The following is an 18,230-nucleotide window of genomic DNA, read 5'->3' as shown; positions in this document are numbered from 1 at the left end:
ACAACTTTTGAACACAAGATAACTCATTCTGTATTCCCAATTGGACGCAGATACTCGTGCGCAAACTCACGAAAAAATGCCACGCTTTAGTTTCCTTCCTTCTCTCGGTGTTTCGCGCTGCCGCCCTCCATATGAACGATAACCAACTAGCCCGGTTGTCAGTTCTACTGACAGTTCTGTAAATATATGCCCAATCTGGCCAGATTTCAAGGCAACGTGCTCATAGGGGGCAATGTGCAACGCAAACTTTTAATAAAGCCAAGAGATGGGTGCATTTTGCACAATAGAATTTTTGACACCTGATCGCGACCTCGGCTTAGTGTCCACAGTCGCATTAAATAAATATCCTACGACCCTGCCGCAAATGTATTGTAACGACGTAGGATCGACGAGGATCCGTTGCATCACCACCAAGAAATACATTTTATCAGTCGTCAAAAAAACTAACAACGTCTTGTTCGTCTCCCTACCTAACCTAAAAACCCGTGCTGCTTCAACCTCGCCCCCACTGGCACATACCCGTGGCAATATAGTTGTGCCAAATATGGTTATGCCATTTGCTTCCCCTTTAGAAAAGATCATCACCCCAATGATAGAGGCTTCAAAAACAGTGATAAAAACTGCGCAGTCTTGTCAGTTTTCATAGTACGGCTTCATACGAAGCACGTGAACGACCTCGAGTAAGTGCCGTAGGCGCTTTAAACAGTGACAGCCGTCTGGAACGACTTCATAGTGGACGTCAGTGATGCGTCGGAAAACTATGTAGGGCCTGAAGTATTTGCCCAGGAACTTTTCTGAGAGCCCATGGGGACCAATAGCTGTCCAGACCCACACTTTGTCACCGATGTTGTATGTTACGGGTCTGTGCCTAAGATTGTAGCGTCTGGCGTCACAGACCAGTTGTTCGTGGATTCGCAGACCCGCAAGCTACCTAGCTGTCTCTGCTCGTTGTGTGATTTCTTAGCACCCGCCTAGTTGTCATCAAATTCATGAGGGAGAATTCGGTCTAATGTTGTCGTAACCTCAGGGTCGTATGCGAGACTGAAGGGTGTCTTGCGAGTGGTCTCTTGACGAGCCGTGTTCTACGCGAAGGTGACATCAGCTAAAACCTCGTTAGAGTTCTTATGCTCGACATCTACGTACATGCTTACCATATCAGCCAGTGTGCTATTCAGTCGTTCCGTCAGACTGCGTTTGATGGTGATACGCCACTGTCTCCCCGTGGGCGGTGCCACTTAGACGTAAAACGATATCCAAAAACTTGGCCAAGAACCCAGTACCTGTGTCCGTGACGACTAATCTGGGAGTGCCATGCCTTAAAACGATAGATTCGAGAAGAAATCGTGCCGCTTCAGCTGCTGTTGCCCGCTGCAGAGTACCTGTCTCGGCATATTTAGCGGGATAATCCGTGGCGGCAATTGTCCGCCTATTGCCGGTAGTACACGCTGGGAAGGGGCCTAGGAAATCCTCGTCTACTTTTGCAAATGGTGTGGCCGGTGCTTCAACAGGGTACAGCAGGCTGGCTGGCTTGACGGATGGCGGATTGCGACATTGGCAATCCAGACATGTCTGAACGTAACGTTTAACGACCACAGTGAATCTCGGCCAGTAATAATTCTGCAGAATTCGTACCAATGTGTGAGTGTAGCCTAAGCGCGCACCAGTCGGCTAGTTGTGGTAGGCGTATACGATTTTACGTCGAAGCGATGAAGGAACAACGTGTAAGTAGTTGCTGCCGCTAGGTGAAAAGTTCGTGTAGATGACGTTGCCGCGCAAGCAGTATGATGCCAGCCGTCTTGCAAATAGCCCCGGCACGCTGTTGGTTCGTCGTTCCAGGTAATCAATAAGCGGCAGTGATTCAGTGTCATCCCATTGCTGGCGTGAAAGATCGGCAGTGTCCACGAGCACCAGAAAGTCCGTGGCGTCATCGTCTTGTGCTGCTGGTTTAACGGGAGACAGAGAAAAGCAATCGACATCTGCGTGCTGTTTTCCCTATTTGTATACGACAATAAAGTCAAACTCTTGGTGTCGAAGCCTCCAGTGTGCGAGCCGGCCGGAAGGACGTTCAAACTAATGAGCCAGCAGAGAGAATGCTGATCGCTAACGATGGTGAAAGACCGACCATACAAGTACGGACGAAATTTCACAACGGCTAATACCATTGCGAGGCATTCTTTTTCAGTGGTGGAGTAGTTAGCTTTGGCTCGTGCTAACTGCCATTGTACGAGCACCGCCCCTAGACCTACATTACAAGCGCGTGTATGCAATATCTTCGGGACGTCTTCATCGAAATGTGCTAGCACGGGAGGCGCTTCTATGCGTCGCCGGAGTTCGTGAAATGCCCGCTGCTGGTCTTCGCCCCAAGTAAAAGGGATATCTTCTCTGGTAAGCTATGCTACAGCCATACGATACACGAGAAATTCGCAATAAATTGCCGGTATTATGCACAGTCCCAGAAAACATTGCTCGGTCTTTTTTGGCTTATGGGTTTGGGAAATTAGCTACGGAAGCAATTTTATCCGTATGAGGTCGGACTCCTTGGCTACTGACGACGTAACCAAGGAACTGGAGCTCGTGAAAACAAAAAAGGCACGTTTCAGGCTTCAAAGTGAGACTGCCAGAACGTATTGCTTCAAAAACAGTTTTCAGCCTTCGCAAGTCTTCGTCAAACGTTGTGGAAAAGACAATCACGTCGTCCAGGTATGCCAGGCATGAGTCCAGAGAGCACAGTGTCCATTAGACGCTCAAATGTTGCTGGCGCCGAACGCAAGCCGAAGGGAAGTACCTGAAGTTCATGAAGTCCGTGAGGTGTCACAAAGGTGGTTTTCTCACGGCCTCTGTCATCCACCTTCGATCTGCCACTAACCACCTTTCAAGCCGATTGACGAAAAGTAGCAGGCGTTTCGCAACCTATCCAAGGAATCATCAATACGTGGCAAGCGGATGAACGTCCTTCTTTGTGACCTGATTGAGCTTCAAATTGTCGATGCAGAAGCGCAGGCTACCGACCTTCTCTTTCCCTAAATCTGCAGGTGATGCCCAAGGACTATTAGGTGGTCAAATAACGGCATCTTCCAGCATCGTCTTCAGTTTGTTTTTGTATTGCTTCGCGTTCCTTTAGGGCCACACGATAAGAGTTTTGTCGAATGGGTCTGGCGTCGACATAAGTAATGATGCAGTGCTTGGTATGTGGCGTGTGACCAACTGTTGACGCAGACGAGGAACAATCTTGGTACTGATAGATGAGTTCAAGAAGCCGGTTTCACTCAAGGGCCGTTAACGTTGGAAAAACTTCTACAATAAGCGCAGCTGTGTCGATTGTAGAGGCCGCCTTCTGCGCTAAGTAGCAGCCTTGCGTTTGTGTTACTTCGTCGAACTAAGCCGCAGCAGTGCCTCTATGTGTCGAAGCTCCTTACTGAAATTCGTCAACAAGAGTTCGGCGCTTCCATGGCTTACATTGATAAGCGCTCTAGCAATGGAGACACCGCAATGCAGTGTTAGCGCGTTGATGTGTTCAGCGACTCCAGTCTCGTTCTGCAGGCTGTCACAGTGCACGGCTACGAGAGCAACACCGAGGCAAAAGTGTGACGTCATCCGCGGCAGTACGTAAGCGAAGTTGGTGTTGCTCCTCATGGGTGACATTATCTAAGTTCGTGGCAAACGTGACGCTTCTCTCACGGACGTTAATCACGGCGCCGTACTCTAATAGGAAATCCATGTCCAATATAAGTTCCTTACAACACTCAGTAAGGATGACGAGGGTGGCGACTAACATTGAACTGATGATTAAGAGCCGGGCCATGCATTTCCCGACAGGTGTCATCAATTCACCTCCGGTGGTTCTTATGCTGGGCCCGTGCCATGGCGTCTTCACTTTGGTTAGTTCGTCGCTGAGCTTTAAGATTAATGTTGAAAAATGGGAGCCAGTGTCAACAAGAGCGGCTACTTGGTGGCCATCAATGCGAACGGATCGCGGGGATTGGTAACCGTAACGTACGTTGTTGTTGGGCTCGCAGGAGTAGAAAGAGACGAAGTGTCGTCACCGGGAGCCATGGCGGAAAGCAGGGCGATGCGGCAGATGTGGAGCTCCGTGGCGAAGACGGGGAACAGCACTCTCCACCAAAATGTTACACTAACGAGGGATTAAGACTGGCGACTATTTACAAAGCATACTTACAAGGGATAATGCAGCGCTGGCCAGTTCAGCCAACAGCTTGAGAGCCACAGAGCGTTCGTCGTCTTCGTCGGGGAGCCGGCGTGCATCGGCCACAAGAAACACGCAGTATTATTCTATCAATATGGTATACGATACCTTTCAGCCTTCCCAAAGCATTCAAAACATCTTCATAACGTTTCGCGGGTTCACAGAGCTCTGATCGCTCCACTGAGGAAATTCTGCGGAGTAAACCCAGCTTCTCAGCGAATGATCCACTCAATGTCAATGGGACGTCGTCTTCGACAACAATAAAATCTGTCTCAAAGGAAGCATCAGTTTCGTTAAGACGAAGATGGATGCGGCCGGTAGCTCCTGAAGACCGAAAAAGGTACTCAAGACGTCACAGCTCACGTCTTCTTTCTTGATTACCTCTTGCAGTTTGCTTCGTGCTATCACCGAGCAATTTGCGCCTGCGTTCAGCTAACAAAGAACGGGCGTCCTTCTATATATATATTTGCTGACAAGCGCACCTCTTTCTTTCCGTTCTGTGACGGAGCTTTTATCCAGGATTTTTTATTCCCGGGCCTCTACCACTGAGACGCTTTGTTCGGATTTGTGCAGCATTTCGCTCTTCATTCGGCAGGCTACAGTGAGATGGTTTCTTCTTGCCGCACTTTCTACATGCGCGTCCTTTAGCTGGGCATTTATTAGCCTCATGATTTCTGGCCCACTTCCCACAGTGCCGAAATCCTCTACTGCGTAGATTTCAGCTTGGCTTTTATGGCCTACTTGGATTTCCGCGCACTGTTCTTTCCTTTGCTCTCGAGAGCTGCAAATTTCTACTGTTTTGGCGAAAGAAGCGTTTTCCGAAAAATGCCTTTCTTGGAGCTTTTTGTCCTTTATACCGAGGATAATTCTCCTCCCCTCTGCGTCTGCTTTTCCGATTCGCCAGACTCGCAGCTCTTCGTCAGTATTCTCAGTTCAGTTCACCATTCAGTAAATTTTCCCTTTCGTTCTGGTTACGTGACCCAAAACGAAACTCGTTGTAGGCTATGTTCAACGACGCCTTGTAGAATGTCTCAAACCTCTGCTTAACGAATTCTATGTCAGATTTGCTTTCCCCTTCATCGAAGACGAAGATTTTGCAAGTGCTGCGCGTCCTCTCCAATAACCATTAGAAATATTACGGCTTGTACCTTTTTCAGCTATTTGCTGAGGTAGGTAGCTGTGGCGTACAGATCGCATTCTTGCCTGCATGTTCACTAGCTCTGCCAAACTGTGGTGTCCAAAGCGCTCGGGTGTGGCAGTAACGTGGAGACCGGGGAACCTTGCTGATGGGTAGGCACTGTTTCCGTGTCCGGCATGCCGAAGCTCCATTGATGCTGGAAGCCGAACGGGACGACCTGGTATACGCTTGCGGCGACCCTGCCCGTCATCTTACCGTGTCGACCATAGAACACGCACGAGACGCGTAGGGGTGTGGAAAGACGCCTTATTAGAGTAAACCCAAGATTATATAGCCGCGGTGCAAGGGGCCGTACAACGCTATGCTTGCGTGTGTGCGTGACTGGGCACAACGTTATCACTACGTCACAGTCCCACCCTAGTCATCTCATTGTCCTCATGTTGTCGTCACGCTGTCGTGATTAGGCCGCCTTTGTTGTTTAACCCACGCCATTCGTTCTTCGTCATTCCGTCGTGGTCAGTGCGTCAGCGTCATACAATCATAATCATGAAGCCATGCCCGTGAGATACCTTGGCAAGCAGGCGTCATAGCAAATTGGCACGACACCGGAGTAGGTCGTATAGAGTCGAAGCACCTCGTCATACCATCTTCGCAGTTGTGTCATCTTACCATCATCACCCCATCGCCGTCTTGACATTAACATCATGCTGCCTTTGTCGTTCCGTCGACGTCAGTAGTTCTTCGTTATTTAATCGTAATTATGCCGGCGTTGTCATGTCATAGTTTTCATTGCGTTGTTGTTTTTTCTTGTTGCAACTATCGTAATGCTCATATGTGCATATAGTGCCCGCAGCAATCAAGTTGTTTGATCAGCTTATTTTCCTGGTCTCCCGCAACATTCTCTGATATAAACTCAATTAAATTCATCGTTGCGTCGATGTCATGCACTTATACTTACGCCGTCATGCCGCCGTGGATTGCAGCTTCGTCATACGGTTGTTGTCATAGCGTCATCGTCACGCTCATACACTATTGGTGGTACAGTCATCAGCATGCCATCGTCATCCCGCGCTCGTCGTCCTCGCATTCCTCACATGCAGCTGTCGTCAGGCTGTATTCATTATAGTATTGTCATCATTTCAGAATTGCCAACTGTCGTAATGGCGCCATCACCTTGGGACCTTCGTCGTTCAATCGAGTCGTTGTAATGTCATCATGCTGCTGGCACGCCTTGGTATGTGAGTGGTGCAGGAAAATGGGCCGATAAAAGCCAGTGTGTGTCGCATGTAGCCGAAGGAAGTAGTCACAATGGCGACTACAGATGTTAAATAAAAGTAATTTCTGATATACAACGTGTCGCTACATTGCTCGAATGCTAATGGCATTGCCATTCAGAAATATTTAGAGATGAGTTCTGCTATAATTTTTTTGACATATATCACTTACTGACACATGTTAAATTGTGGGGAAAAGGCCTACAGCCTAAAGGTTGAGTACGAACTTGGAATCTACCGCTATGCAAGCGCTACACTAGCTGTGCCTTGAGAGACTGCTTTGATACATAGCACGTGCGCAGCTGGTTCAATATGTTTTTCATTTTTTCTTCAGCCCGGGACCAATTGAAAGAAAAATGGCATTCAGGGAGGAAATGAGCGCCGAGACACAGAAAACGGTAAGGCCTGGTGATGCGCATGGTATGAAGAATGACTGTATCAAGGGCATCGAATTAGAACTGATCCGAAAAGCGAAAAAAAAACTATTTCGGCTCGCACCAGAACTGAATCAAAACAATAATTTTTTTTTCACTCACAAGAAAAATATCGGTGTGTTGTTCACGTTCTATATCTTGTCTGCACGTTTTCATCCATGCATCACCTGTACTCGTGACTCAACTGTGCTACCTTTTTTTGTAAATATACACAGTCATCCCGTGAGTTTAAAAAAGGGGGTACCATTAGTACGCTTCTCAGCCTATTCCGGGAAGGCGAATAGTAAGTGTAGTGATAACGTGGCAATGTTTTGCATCACATCCTATGCACGGAGTCACCAGACTGTAGTGCGTCCAAAGCACCTGCCACGTGGAATACCTGCGACTGGGAGCGCATATACTTTTTGCTTGTACGGAGCTTGACTTTGTACTGTAGGTGTTGATCAGTACGTTAGCGCCAATTACTAACAAGCTGTTCAGTAAAGAACTGTTGCTGGGACATCGACCGGACATAATAATGAAGCGAGCCATCACAAATCGGAGACTATTTAGTTGACACAGTCCTATACACAAAGATGTGAGTGGCTCATTCGAACAAGGCCGTGTAATTTAAACGAATGCCACTGCCCCTCCTCACCATTACTCTTCAGTCTACTATTTTCTCATCTTACCTTTCCCTCTGTGTAGAATAGCAGGCTGGATGGCCTCTCTGCATTTCCTCAATAGACTCTTCTGTCTCTCCTTCACTGAAGCTTCGCTTCGCATAGATTTCGGCGTTGGTGCTTGATCTGTATAATTATTTTGTAATTACACACGGCATGCTGCGCAAACAAGAAAAGCAACCTTAGTGTGCAGCCCAGCTGCAGCTTCAAGTTTTTGTACAGAAGAAAGTTGGCCTGTATTGCAGCAATTGTTCCTTGATTATGCAAGTACCCTTCTACTGCTTCTAACCGGTCTGAACCATTACTTTTTTTCTCCGGAGATCAACCGCAACTGAACCGTTTTTGGCGAGCCAGAACAAAACTGGAACAATGAGTCTTTATTTTACGCTGGCTGTATCATTTGTTAGAATATTCTAACTACAACTTAGGACGAAAATGCCTTCTTCGAAAGGCTTTTCCAAAGCGGTTTTCCTTAACCGTGCTGAAGTTCTCGTTTTTAAAGCTTCTTGTTGGTGACATGAGATGTTTCTAGTAGGTTGAGCTGAACAGGTTCGCAAAAATGCACAATCTTCGTGGTGTTTCCGGCATAGCTCGTAGCGCGCTTCCTGTAAGAGGAAGAGGAAAAGAAGAAAAGAAAGGTAGGGAAGTCACCAAGAGCACGTCGAGTTTGCTACCCTATACAAGGGAAGGGGTTTAAGGGCAGAAAAGAAAGGTGAGAGAGAGAAGAAGGTACTATTAGTATGAATACGTGCGGTTGTCCATAACATCACGCCTATATTCGCTCACTGAGGCCAGTCACTTTTGTTAAACGTACCAGTGCCTGCGTCGCTTTGTAAACCTGCGAGGCCTTTGTCCATTTTTTTACGTTTTTACCATTTTTGTGAGAGACATTTCATCAAGGATGAGCAAGAAGACACTCCCATGACCACCTGAACAAGGGCAGTCGTCTGCTTCATCGGTCATTTTTGGAAGATGTGCCTTTGGAAGATCGGAGAAGCTCGATTGCTGGGAGAGCTCAACGCCAGCAATCATGGTCTCTCACAACGAGTACACCGTAACCATAAGCCACCGTATGAAGAGGATGCGCCGCATGTCGACTGAGGCGACTTCATCGATTCAGAGTGAGCAGGAACACTTTATGGTTTCTTACGTGCCGCTCTCGATGTCACACAGCATGAACTCCCACAGCAGGAAGTGTCTAACTGGATATATTGAAAGTGGCGCCCCTGGGCAAAGCAACGAGATCAGGATCAACGCTCGCAAGGTTATTCTGACAATAAATGTGAAAAATTCCGTTATATTGGAGAAGTTAAAGACGACTCCGCTGTTAGGCGAAATCACCGTCAGCTCCTTCAGTACTTACGGGAAGGACATTATCGACTGGTGTGATTTGTGACGCGGAGCTTGAAATCAAGTATGCGGACCTGAAGACTCCTTTGGTGGTCAGCGGTGCGCATGCTTGAGGTTCACCGCTTAGGGAACTCCCGATGTGTCAAAGTAATATTTGCTTGTTCGACATTACCAGCATCTGTCAAAGTGAGCTACGTGATACACCATGTACGACCATTCTTTCCGAGGCCTCTTCAGTGCCGGACATTTCTAAAAATAGGACACGTGGACGCTGTTTGTTGAAGTAAAGTCAAGTGCTCGCGTTGCGGCGGAGGGCGTAATACCACCAACTGTGATGGGTCTTCATTTAAATGTCGCAAGTGCGTTGGCTCTCACGAAGCGACTTCGAAGGAATTCCCAAGATTAAACAAGAAGTTCGTATTCTTCGAAAATCGGCACGACACCAATTTTCACGTAAAGCGGCTGCTAAATTTGTTCGCCAAAGTGAACATCGCTCGGGAGAGAAGCGCCACAAAGCCATTTCAGATTAACTATATAGCAAGGCGCAGGCGCCACGACCACCTCTATCTGTTCGTGCATCGACGACGGTAACCGCTCCTACTGGTAATTTAAGGTCGATGAGAGCACGGGGTGAATATTCACCAACGCCGGCTGATCAGACACAGAACAGTCTTTGCGGCCCTCTACACCCATGACCATGACAGCGGGCCCTGGTGGTCCTCCGCGCCATGAAGCCAAGAAGGATAGGGCCATTAAAAGTGGTGACACTACGGGCAGGCAAGGAGATAGATACAATGAGAAGGAAAGCCTTCGATAAATGCTGAAGCACTTGGTGTACTCAATACGCATGATTCTCGGTGGTCTCCAGAATACTGCCGCTAAAATTGCCCTGCAAGTGCTCTCCGTACTGCAGCCGCTTATCAGCACTCTTTACCTGTTGTAAAATTTTGGTTTGGTGCCTGTGCTGTTCACGCAGGGGAGGCCCACACACCAGCTTTGTCTTAGCGCCTTTATCTTTAGGTTCGCTTGAACAAATGACCGCAGACAAGATACGTAGCGCGATAGTGGCTTCATAGATGAGATTTCTGAATGTTTATCATCACATTCTTGAACTTCCTTCCCCGTTGTGCAACCCTCTTTTTATGTCATAATCTTTCCTCATCACACATTTATGTCTCCGTTCCCCCTCCCCCTATGTAGAGTAGCAGACCAGAGCGCCTCAGCTCAGGCCGACCTCCCTGCGTTCTTGCCAATACATTCTCTCTCTCTCTCTCTCTGCGACGCTTTCTGTAAATTTATGCTATACTAACATGGTAGCCGTTTCTGTTATGTGGTATTGCAGGGAGTTTTGTAAACCGTAGATAAGGGTTTTCTGATGTTGTATTGACATTATTTGAACAATTTTTACGAAGAAGGAAAGACAGTCACGCGGTCCGCTAATCAGAATATAAGGCAAAATATGAACGTTTAAATAAAGAGGTTGGGAAGAAGACGACGCGCCTCCGTCCAGCCACATCGCCAACGATCGGCTCGCGCTTCTGGTCGCTGGTGTCTTCCTAGACAGTGCTTCACGCTACCTCGCCGTTCCTTGACCTCGCAGCGGCATTGAAGGACACCGCCAATAGAACTCTTACCAAATGATGGAGGTTACTGCAATTCCCCCATCACCTCCACGCTGGATGTTCAAGCCCGAACGCTTCCGCGTATCATGAACGACAACACAGACCTGCCGGTGCCTTTGCCCGAGTCCGTCATGTGCACAGGGGCTCCTCGCAAACGTGACCCTAAGGTTTTTAGCAATACAGATGTAACCGACAGGTGGACTGGTTTACGTCGTACACATAGTTTAGCGCATCCAACAAGTGGGACGACACGCGAAGTTGACGAATGTCATGCTTTATCTTATTGGCATTGCCCAGATCAGATACCATAACTGTGAAAACTACATGCCAACATGGCCAACTTTGTGTTTGGTCGACCTGCTGTCCGTAAACAATGCCCTGAAGAGCACTTGCGAGCCCCTGCAAAGCAGACTGGTGAAACTTACAAGAACTATAAGAAGTGATCGACCTTTTTAAACGTGTGAATGCTGCCATGCCCGAAGCTGATAAGGTTCAGCATATTCTCAAGGGCATCGACGATGGTGAATTCCACACATTCCTGGCCAGGAATCCGCGCACCCCTCCGGAAGTCATCGTCTTAGGTCAAAGCTACGATAGTAGAACAAGCAACGCACCCTAACTCGACAGCCTCAGTCAACCGCCGACTCGCTATCGAGTCTTGTTACCGTTTCGGAACTGTATCCACTGCTTCAACACATTCAAGACGTCGTGCGCGAAAACGTTTCTCGTCAACTTACCTTGATTCAGTAGCCGCCCTGTCATCTACCTTCAACGCTCCCCACATCCATTACCAAAGAGGTCACTGAAGTTGTTTCTGTCAGTCATACAACCAGCCAGCAGTGGCCGCACCTCATGCGTTGCGTTTGCTACGCTGCGTCGTCTTCTTACCTCTCCACCTAGTCTTCGCCATTTCGACCCGACAGCTGCAGATTGAGTACCTACAGATGCCAGTGGCGTTCTCCTTGGCGCCGTCCTCGCCAACCAAAGCCCGGCTACTCCGAATACGTCATCGCCTACGCGAGTCGTACGGTCACATAAGCAGAATCCAATTAGACATGTGACTGAAAAAAAGTACTTGGCTCTAGTTTGGGCACTTGGCAAGTTACACCGATACTTATACGGCCATCGATTTGACGAACGTATTCGCCACCGCTAATACTGCAAGAAGATGAACATTTTTGTACGAAAGTGTGTTGAGGGATGCCCTGACTGTCAACTACAAAAATTATCACCTTTGCGTGCATCTGACGCCTTGCAGCCACTTCTCTTCTCTGCCAAACCCTTCGAGCTTGCCGCATCGACCTCCACGGTTCGCTTCCAATGACACGAGGTGACGGCCGGAGGATCATAACTGCTGTGGACCATTTGACACCCTACGCCGAAACTGCTGCTTTTCCAAGTGCTACAGCGCAGGATGTAGGCTCTTTCGTCCTACGTCACTTTATCCTTCGACATGGTGAACCTGGAGAACCCCTTAATAATAGAGGTCGCACCTTCTCCGAAGTCATCGAAGCTCTGCTTTCGGATTACCACATTATTCATTGTACGGGCCCTGCACACTATGCGCAGATCAACGGACTCACAGAACAGTTTAACCGCGCTCTCAAGTCATACGCTCGCGATGTACGCGGCACCTGAGCATGGTAACTAGGACCACGTAATCCCTTTCGTAACGTTCGCATACAACACCGCCATACATGTTAGCACGGGATTTTCACCTTTCTGCGTCCTTATGGACGGGAGCTTTCGCTGAACATTGAGTCTCCTTCCATACCGTCCTGACGCTTCGGAGTGCCCGCCTGAGCACGAAGCTTCCCAACAAGCCGAAGAGTGCCGTCGGCTGGCGCGCGCCTTTGCATCACAAGGATAACAGCGCCAGAAGAAAGGCCGCACCGACTCACTCCCAAATCCCACCTATGCCCCAGGGTCTCTAGTGTTTTATTGTTGTTGCCAAACTCCCGCGCGCTTTCCGCAAACCTAGTCCCAAAGTATCAGGGGCCTTACTACGTCTTGGAGCGGGCGTCGCCGGTGAATTTTCTGATCGAGCAACTTTCTTCACCACACGTACGACTTGCGCCGGGGAGGATGTGACCTCGCCAACGTGGTGCATCCCATGCCCTACCATTACCTTCAGCCTCCAACACCTTAGGCCACCAGAATGGCTCTTTTTTGCGGGACAATTGTGAAGAAAACGTGCCTGCGTGCAGCAACACCGCCAACGCTCGGCTCGCTCTGCTGGCGCTGCTGGTCACTGGTGTCTTTGGAGACAGCGCCTCACGATGTCTCTCTTCCTCGAAATCGTAGCATGCTTGAAGGATACCGCGAAAAAGAAAACTCGTATCAAGGCAAACTAAAAGCTATGCGGTGTGGTAGAGAAATGGGCTTAAAAGTTGAAGAATCCTTCTTAGTTTACAATAGAGTGTGGCTGCACCCGGTCCTGTGAAATATACCCTTCTCAAAATCACATGTATTCGTTGTTTACGAATATAAATCGTCGGAATACGTGCGACCATCTACGGGTTAGATTCAACAGCTTCTACGAATGTTGGCCTTAGACGATGCACATTAAGAAAATAACTGGGAAAGTGAACACCAGTTCCCATGTCACAGTGAGAACACGGGTTATTTATAAACTCCATGCGTATAACGCGAGACCTTACCATCACTGCACCTGGCGACCTGATACAGCCAACAGAGCCCAAATTCGCGATGCCACAGCTTTATATAGGAGTTCTCCATTGTCAACAAAACGACATCGTAATAAAGAAATTAAAAAGATTTGCGCCAATTATCCATAACTCTACCAATCTTCTCGCCATCGCCTACAAGAGTGTAAGAGCTGATCATTGCAGTATTTCTCTTTCTTTCAGCTCCGATCTCGGATGGAAAAATCAAACCTTATGGGTCGCATTGGAACCGTCGAAGCAGCCGCCCATGCAATTGCTTTTCTGGCTTCTGACAACGCCTCGTTCATAACCGGTCACTCACTGCCGGTTGATGGTGGCACTCTCCTAGTCGGACCAATTGCGCCAATGCTGCCGGTAAAGAAGGGTGCAGATCAGCCTACCGCCAACTAGAATTAGCACATCAAACGCCGAATCAACTGCCCTGATTCTGTGTGCACTCTAATAAAGTTAAATAGCTCATTATGAGGTCTCGACACAGCGTAAATTTTGGACAGAACTCCCTAAATATGGTTCTATTAACGGGATTTAGTCCTTGGCGAAGAATGCGGGCTGCTTGTAGGATATATTACACACAAAATAATCAGAGATAAATCCCTAAGGAAACGTAATATTGGGCTTGCAACCATACATTGAACGAAAGCAGTTTGAACAGGTCCCGGAAGACAGTAATAGTAGTTCGCATGGAACCCGTTTGAATTTTAAAAAAATTCGACACAAAAATATTACGGTGGGACTAATCTGCCGATCAATGTTGACGTTAATGCGAAATACGACGAATACATGACGCCGACAGAGTGACGATGGAATGACGAAGAAGAAATTATATCGGTGGAACGACTACGGCGTGTAAGAGCAACGGCATGGGGACAATAATATGTCAATACATAAGTTATGATGCTGGTGTAACGGACCCAGACTGTAAGACAGCTTGGACCACTGGGTGGGATTAAAAGGCAATGCGGCGACAGTATGACGCCTAAAACCACGAAGCTGAGATGATGACGATTGAAAGACCACGACGGCATCGCAATGGCAGTGTGACATCGAATGCATTGCCACTGCATGACGACCATGGTGCCACGACGTGACAAAACGAGTGTCTGATGATGCAGCTAGAATGACGAGGATGCAGCGACCAGGACCGCATCTCGACCATGATCCTTTGCCTAGGGGCACAAGCTATTAGACAAAATGAGCCATAGGTTTGGGGTTGAACTCTTGACGACTAAGGCATTACATGAGTTAGGCCACGGAACGGCAATAACTACAATCGAACGACTACGACGCATCACAACATGGAGCACATACCTAGTGGAGGCCCAAACAGGTAGACAGTGAGTCGGTGTGTCGGCGAGAGAGGACAGACAGACAGACAGACAGACAGACAGACAGACAGACAGACAGACAGACAGACAGACAGACAGACAGACAGACAGACAGACAGACAGACAGACAGACAGACAGATGGACGGACGGGCGGACAGACGGACAGACAGGAAAAAAACTTCATTCAGGTCCTGTACAAGGGGTTGCCACCTGTCTAGCTAGTCCTATGTTGGGACCGGGAGCTAAAGCCTCCTAAACAGAGAGACAAACAGGCTCAAAATGGTAAATTCGCCTAAGTATTCGACACCTAAGCAGGGCTAGAAAGAACCTGCTTGGGACAGTAGCACACCAAACCAGACTTCTTCAGCGCCAAAATAAATTGATATAGGACACGTTTGAGCAAATCACTCGGACCAGACCAGTTTGCTGCACAAGAAATTGCTCCCGAAACCATGTAACAGCGTCCCTCGAACGTAATGGGTTCGTAATGAAGGAGACGGTGACACGACACCACCTATCGTCGCAGTCGAAGCGAGTTCTGTATTAGACTAATACAGCAGCGGGATTGTCTTTCCTGCTTACCTAAGAACACACGGTGTCAACTAAAGTTACCGCCACGAAGCCTGCCCATGGCATCCGAAATGCGTGGTTGTGATGGCTCGTGCGCAGAGATTCTCAGATAGAGGTAGCAAAGTCATAGATGGGGCAACAAAAAGTTGTCAACGACAGCCGGCAACAATAACACTTATGATGAGCCGGCAAGACGATGAACTATTTCTATAGCGCTCCGCGCCGTCCATGGCCCATGTGAGTTGTTACAACAGATGTCCTTACTGACGATACGATGAGTCTTCTGAAGAAGGTCACTCACAGTAGTTGGTGACGTGGTCGGAGGCATCGGCGCTTGCAGACTTGCAGTGCAGTTCTACGACGAAATCGTACAGGCGACCAGCGCACGAGCAGAGCTGGAACTGCTCGCGTGACAGTATGGCACGCACAGGCTGACAGCAACGCGACACCCTGGCCCCGACCCGAGCAGGTGGGTTGTGCTGGACCCTTTTACGTGGCTCGCTCGAACATCGCACTCTCGACTAGGGTCCCCTGCTACCGCTGGGCTCGCACGCTCGTTCATCGCTGGAACAACACCAACCCGTTCTGTCTCGTCCGCACCTTAGCTCTATCCTCTAACACTGTTTCACAGCAGAACGCGCCAGTCTCGTCCCGCCTGCTCTGGCAGCACGGATTCGGTCCCTGTTGTGTCTCAGGTTGAGCCCGTACATGCCAAGGCTAGCCTGGCAGCGGAAGCTCAGCTGTGTTCCGTTCCGAGAGCCGCGCGCTTCCATCGATGTTCGTTGCGAGCACACGCCTTCACTTCTTCGTGGCTTCAGTTGGCGTCTTCCAGGTAGCCATGCTACGTTATTAATGCACTAACTCCAACTTCAATACGTTGTACAGACTTAGCTAGCAGTACTTGATCGTATAATACAAGTTCAAACACAAACTAACAACACCTTACAAGGGACGAATCAGTGCACCACTAACATACTTCACGAATGAGACGGTGTGTACAACGACCGCACGTCACAACTGTTCAGTGAAATCCACCGACTCATATATTTAGCGCCGACATTGTCCCCCACACCGCGATTATATTCAACTCTAAAGTCCTACTCCATAGCGAGTAAACTCCAAGGCAGCACCCTGTTATAAAGAGGAAGCTTATAGCTCGGGCGCTCCTATCTGAATACACGTAAAAAGAGAATTCGTTTTTCTCGGCAAGCACTGCACCAAATTTTACAAGAAATTTAAAAGAAAAACTTAAAATCTAGTGACTGTTGGTTTCGATTTTTTGAGTTAGGTCGTCAACTTTTTATTAAAAATTGGCGAAAATCGAAAATTTGCAACAAACAAAACTATCAAGTTTACAACTCTGTAACTCAACAACGAAAAATGATAATACAATTCTGTTAATTGCATCTAATAACACATCTAAAGCGGATAAAATTTATATGTTACGAATGAATATGAAAGCATTTTATAATATGGAAATACAGCTTTTGCAGAACCTTTGTAACCAACGTAACACATTCACGTAAGATGTAAAATGACATATCGAATTTGTCCGCTTTGAATGATCTAATGGATGCTTTTTAGAGAACAGCAATATCTGTTCTTGATGCAGAGCTATGAATTTGTAAACTTCGTGCTTCTATTTTTTTCAGCCTGTCGAATATTTGAAAATCTTTTAAACAAAATTCCAACCCCAAATCGAAATACCGCTTCCAACAGTTACTAGCATTTAACTTTCTCTATCAACTGCAATAAATTTCATCAAAATTGGTGCAGGGGTTATCTCAGAAAAACGTTTTTGCGTTTTACATGTATTTGAATAGGCCGCGTCGGATTTCGGCCCGAGCTAAAGCTTCCTTTTAAGGTGTTTCGCTGATTCAACGTATGTCAGTTGGTGATGATCGCACTGCAATGTGAACAGTTGGCCATGCAGAAAAACATGCTATTTATGAATTGCTCTAACTAGGACAAGGCCTTCGCTTTCAATTGTAGAATAGGCTAATTGACAGGATAGTACTTTCCGGCTTGTGTCAGATACTGGGTGCAGACGACCTTCATGTTCCTGGAGTAGTATTGCTCCTAAGCTTCGTGAAGATGCGTCTGCGCGTAAAACACGTCTGTGCGCTGCTACGCAAGAACTAGCTGTGTTGTCAGCCCTTCGCAATGCACGGCTTTCCTTGAAGTTAAAGAAATTCACTCATCCGCCACCTTTGTATTGTGAGCCTTGAAACAAAGGGCTTCAACAATGGAACACCGGCAAGAGTGAGTACCGCTTCCTGTTTGACGATTCCAATTTTCCTTGTAACGGTGCGTCTGTGCAGATTGTGGATATAATACATCAGGGGTCTGACTTCAAGAAAATCAGTTGTTAGTTTGGGCTTGTGTTTGTCTTCCTTTCTGTTGTGGCAACCCGCTGCGGACTGTTTCAAGATGGTTCTCACGTGAAAATTCCAACTAGCCCAACATTCAACTCATTTAATATTAGAGAGATGGTCTTTGCTAAAGCTCGCATGGATTAGCATCAAAAGTAAATTATTCAGTCGACTTATAGGTGGTTTTCGTCAATTTTTCTTTCATATTGAATAAAAGCAATGAACGTACACATTATTATCGTAGAGCCAGTGCTCGAACCCGTCTGCAGCGTTGAGGGCAATCCATGCGCAGCATGACACTCTCGTAGACAAGGAGGTAGAAGGAGGGAAAACAAGTGGTCTAAGGCAGAGAGTTAACCAGATTAAGTGTGCGGTTGGCTACAATGCACAGGAGGATAGGACAAGGGCACAAAAGGTAAGTAAAACAAGAGAACATTAACAAATGAGGGTCACATCCGCTCGTACATTCTATAGTTTTCCAATGAGTCTCATTTCTTTTAAAAACCGCACTAGCGCTTCTAAACGAGCTCGAGCCGACGTCGGCTGCGACCAGGGTCCTAGAATTTTCGCTTCCGTAAGAGGATGGTTGTC

At 47.6% G+C, this 18,230-nt stretch overlaps 1 protein-coding gene across 2 annotated transcripts in view; it reads left to right on the top strand.

Annotated features, from left to right (window-relative positions):
- Positions 1 to 13,833, top strand: part of LOC142576561 (3-oxoacyl-[acyl-carrier-protein] reductase FabG-like) — a 61,714-nt gene extending 47,881 nt beyond the window's left edge. For both annotated transcript variants that reach the window (XM_075686734.1, XM_075686735.1), the window contains exons 8-9: positions 6,951 to 7,014; positions 13,555 to 13,833. In XM_075686734.1, the coding sequence (XP_075542849.1) occupies positions 6,951 to 7,014; positions 13,555 to 13,761 (271 nt within the window). In that variant the 3' untranslated portion in view covers positions 13,762 to 13,833. The remainder of the gene's footprint in view (positions 1 to 6,950; positions 7,015 to 13,554) is intronic.
- Positions 13,834 to 18,230: the final 4,397 nt, after the last annotated feature.

This window comes from Dermacentor variabilis, chromosome 3 (assembly GCF_050947875.1).
Source record: "Dermacentor variabilis isolate Ectoservices chromosome 3, ASM5094787v1, whole genome shotgun sequence".
Lineage (NCBI taxonomy): Eukaryota > Metazoa > Arthropoda > Arachnida > Ixodida > Ixodidae > Dermacentor > Dermacentor variabilis.
This window is presented reverse-complemented; position numbering and strand designations above follow the sequence as displayed.